Here is a 4,429-nt window from a genome sequence, read left to right on the forward strand (position 1 = left end):
TTTCATCACTTTTTTTTTTTTCCTTAACTGCATTTCTTTTCAATTAATTTGTAGTATGTGTGAATCTGTTCCTTTATTTTTGAGCCCCTACTTTTAAAGTTAGGAAGATCTAGTCCTTCATTCAATTTTCAAAAGCGATGTAGCACGTACTGGTTTGAATCAATTCATGACATTTTTGGATCCAAACCAATCAAATGGGGTCGGGTTAGGTTGGATCGGGTTTCTGCATTTTTCAAATGTGAGCCCGGGTCATTTTGGTTGAATCATGAATTAAAAAAAAATTAGCTTAATTGCAACTTTGGTCCCTAACATTTACAAAAGCGACGATTTTAGTCCCCTACCTAATTTAATTACATAAATCGTCCCTCACCTAACACTCAGTGAACAACGTTAGTCATTCCGTCAATTTGTTACCCCAATTCGAAAGCCCTAGCATTGAAATTGAAATAGTAACTGAGAGGAAGAAGAGATAAGACGAGGAGAAGACTGGAGCGATGACAAACTCGAGGAAGAAGATTACGCCAAGGAAGAAGAAGAAGCAAATGGAGAGGGGCCCTATGTTGGAGACGAACGCGAGGAGCAACCTTGTCGATTCAGAGCAACACATGGAGAGGGACCCTATGTCGGAGACGATGACAAACTCGAGGAGTAACCTTATTGAGTCAGAGCAGCACATTGAGAGGGACCATATGATGGAGATATCGAAAGCAAAAGAAGCTGTGGTCCCTAAGACAAACAGTCAATTATTTGGCTCTTTATGGGGTTTAGATTCGTTGCCTCCCAATCATGTATCAAGGTATGTTTATTCCACTTCTTTATTCCCCTTCTTTGTGCATGTGTGGCTGAATATGGGTGCTTTTATTTATAGTGTATGTAACACACAAAATCCTGGTCTACAACAGTGCGCTTTTATTTTCCCCTCTATATATGTACCTATGTGAAATATTGTACTGAAACAGGAGTATTCAATGGTAATTTTGTCTACTAGTGTTGTTGGTTGAATACATTGAAGTATTGAACATTGAATATTAGCCTTGATGATGTTGAATTTAATATTGCAATGTGTGTGTTGTCAGTCCTTTTGATGACATTGAATTGAATATTGCAATGTGTTGTCAAGTCCTATTCATGTATTGAATGAATATAGGGTCGGTTTGTCAGTCTTTTTCATGAACATGAACTATTGGCTACAGATTGAGGCCTTCAACAAGACTACAGATTGTAATTGTAGGATGTGGTGTTAGGGGCAAGCCCGTTTGGCCCACCTTTTTTGACAGGTTGGGTTGAGATTTTGAACCCAAATTTAAAAGTGGGTCAACCCAACCCAACCCGTATTTTGGCGGGTTAATGATGGGTTGGGTTGGGTTAGCCCGCCAACCCATTTTTCACTTTTTTTTTTGAAATTTTTTAAAATTTATTTCTATTTTTATTCTTTCAGTAGATTATTTTAAGGTGCGCATATAATACGACAGACCTAAACTAAAAATAAAATTATTTTGAAAACTCCCTTCAATGGATTCACCTATATAAGTTGCTGCTCTTATTCGTAGGTTATGTTTTGTCTAAAACTTTCATGACTACTCGACATTATATTTTATAATTGTTGATTGACTATTATTGGCTAAAGTAAACTCTTGTTGCTAGTGAGGTTACAGTTTTACAACTTTTAATAACCACACATGATAAATATTTTTTTGTTATTGCTATTGGTGAGACTTTCTAATTGAACTCATAACATTTAAAGATAAAGAACAAGTACTTGTTCTACTTTTTTCATGTGTCAACATATAAAAAGTGAAAGATTGCTTAAAATTTCTCATTGCATTTCTTTTTTTTATTTCACTACATTTTCTAAGTGGGCTAGCCCGCCAACCCGTTTTCCCGTCAAAATATGGGTTGGGTTGAGACTTTGAACCCAAATACCAAAAGTGGGCTAGCCCAACCCAACCCGCATTTCGACGGGTTAGTGGCGGGTTGGGCCCAACCCGGCCCGCCAACCCATATTGCCACCCCTATGTGGTGTACAAGTACAACTAAAACTTGACTTACATGGACATACAAGTGCTAGAAGAAAATTGGCCTACATAATTTACACAGATACAGAACATCACGGTCTTATAGGTCATTAAACCCAAAACTAGTTAGTGGTTACCTTTTTCCAAAGTAGGAAAACAAGGTTGGTTGTTTATCATCAGCAATCCTCGCTTTTTCCTTTTTCTTTGCAGGCTTTGCACTCACCTGATCATTATTTCCAAAAGCTGGCTTTGAATCCGCAGAAAGAGCATCATAATCACGCTTGATTGGGAACTTAGTATCATTTGGAGAATGCGAATAACTACTGGATTTTAAGTCTTTGTCTCCCTCTTCAGTTTTACCTCCTTCACTCAGGTCTTCTGTATGTTCGGTCTTGACAAACTCATGACATGGTATTTTCTGCTCTGGCTTTGAGTCTTCATCTCCAGCTCCTTTCCTTGAGAAGCACTTAGAGATTGAAGTGTTCCCTTCAGCCTTTATTTGAATCTGCCAAACATGAGTTCGCGCAAACTAAAGATTAACATTAGGGATAAAGTCAAGCCAGCATTCTTTTGAAATCATGGCATAGTGTAATATGCAAACATGTAGCTATGTATGCAAGAAGATGACAGACAGCTAACATTATAACTCGTAGGGTTCCCTTCCACACACATTGACACAAAATAATGTTACTGCCAAAAGTGCTGGCGCATTAATGCCTCAACTGGTATATCCTGATGGGAACCAGTCAAATATATTGGTCCATAAACTAGCTAAGCCACCCATTTAGTAGGCGTACACTCGGAGGCATAGGAAACAAGAGTAACAACAGAATCGAAGTTATCTGTAGAAAACAACTTATGGCAGTTCAACAGTTCAGTTTTACCTCAGTATACTTTTCACCAATAAACACAAACTTTCTTCTTCGTTGCAGTTCTTATCAATTGATATTAGGGCAGAGTTTTAAAAAAAAATCAGACATTGGGAAAAAATTACCTTAAAGGGTCCATCAAATGATGAGAAGCAACATCAAAAGAAAGTTCAATTGTCATACCTCCTTTATGCACTCAGGTCCATCAAATGATGCCTTGCCCATAGCAGGTGAGACTGGGTACCAGACCTAAAAAAACAAAAAACAAAAAAACATAACTACTGAATGTCACAATACCAAACTTGTCAAAAAACAGAAAATAAAATTATATATTCCACACTAATGAAGAAGATAAAAATTGTATCCCCAATATTTTAATCTATAAAGCTCATACCAAATCTGATTCTTCATATGGCTTCAGCACACTCTTAAAATTGGAAGGAGGACTGTTTAGCCAGGTATCAGTTGAATCCTTGTCACCCAAAATAACAGGCATCCTGTCTAAAGTGACAAATTGACAGATTTAAGTATTTCACTACTATAATACATGGTCACTCAAATATGCTGAATATTTAGGGAATCATACTCAATTTGCAGAAGGAAAAAAAGGGCACTGTTCCCCCTTTCAGATTTATAATCAAACAGATCCTGAGAATATTGTGCACATACAACCCAAACAAAAAAAAAAATCAATATCATTTACTTGTTTTCACTTTCCACATATTATCAATGAAGCTTGTTTCATATAGCATATTATATTATAAAAGTTGGCATACCTAGGACCGGAATTCAACCTAAGATAAATACAGCGAGAATAAAGGCTAATGGGTAGAATAATGGAGAGACTCGCAAAGTTCATTGTTTAGCTATATCCCACTGTAACTGGTCGAGAAGATAAATGGTTAAATTGTCTAAAGAGATATTTTTCCCTCCATGGTCCACACTTCTTGATTTCCTAATCTTATTTCCCCTACATCATATTACTTTCATTTTTATAAAGAAATATATTTTCTGATTATCTTTTACTAAGTCTCATTAAACTTCTACTTTCATGAGGTTTTTAGTATCATGTATCTTACTATACATAAAAAGATTTGATTCACGATTCGGAAAATAGGTCTTCCGATTCAGATCTGAATCTTGATTCAACAATCATGTTTGAGATTTAAATAATTACACAGTTTGTTATATATGTACGGTGCACCAACATATCATCACAATACTAACCATTGATTTTCAAATCAATGGAAAAAATGGTTACTATACTTCTAAATTGATACGACACTTTAGGAGCCAAATTCCATGCACTTGTTGTATACTATTTCCGTGTGTGTTTTGGTGGTACCTTTATTCCTCACAGATTTTGTTACTGTTATGGCAGAACCAAATCCTCCTCACAAATATTTTGATGCACTGAAATCTCTTATTACTTTCATTTCATCACCTTTTTTTTTTTTTTCCTTAAATGCATTTCTTTTCAATTAATTTGTAGTATGTGTGAATCTGTTCCTTTATTTTTGAGCCCCTACTTTTAAAGTTAGGAAG

General features: G+C 35.9%; 1 protein-coding gene across 1 annotated transcript; it reads right to left on the minus strand.

Annotated features, from left to right (window-relative positions):
• Positions 1 to 1,893: 1,893 nt before the first annotated feature.
• On the minus strand, positions 1,894 to 3,568 carry LOC130729423 (uncharacterized). The gene is made up of 4 exons (XM_057581180.1): positions 3,471 to 3,568; positions 3,279 to 3,385; positions 3,068 to 3,133; positions 1,894 to 2,520 (listed from the first exon to the last, which is right to left on the minus strand). Exons 2-4 carry the CDS (start codon positions 3,378 to 3,380, stop codon positions 2,149 to 2,151), a joined length of 540 nt encoding a protein of 179 aa, XP_057437163.1. The 5' UTR covers positions 3,381 to 3,385; positions 3,471 to 3,568; the 3' UTR covers positions 1,894 to 2,148.
• Between the last annotated feature and the right edge of the window lie 861 nt (positions 3,569 to 4,429).

The sequence above is a fragment of the Lotus japonicus genome, chromosome 1 (genome assembly GCF_012489685.1).
Source record: "Lotus japonicus ecotype B-129 chromosome 1, LjGifu_v1.2".
Lineage (NCBI taxonomy): Eukaryota > Viridiplantae > Streptophyta > Magnoliopsida > Fabales > Fabaceae > Lotus > Lotus japonicus.

Coding starts and splice junctions, on each gene's coding strand:
- LOC130729423 (XM_057581180.1), bottom strand. CDS start 3,380: ATGCCTGTTATTTTGGGTGACAAGGATTCAACTGATACCTGGCTAAAC. Junction 3,134..3,278: donor CATATGAAGAATCAGATTTG/GTATGAGCTTTA, acceptor TTGTTTTTTTAG/GTCTGGTACCCAGTCTCACC. Junction 2,521..3,067: donor GACCTGAGTGCATAAAGGAG/GTATGACAATTG, acceptor CATGTTTGGCAG/ATTCAAATAAAGGCTGAAGG.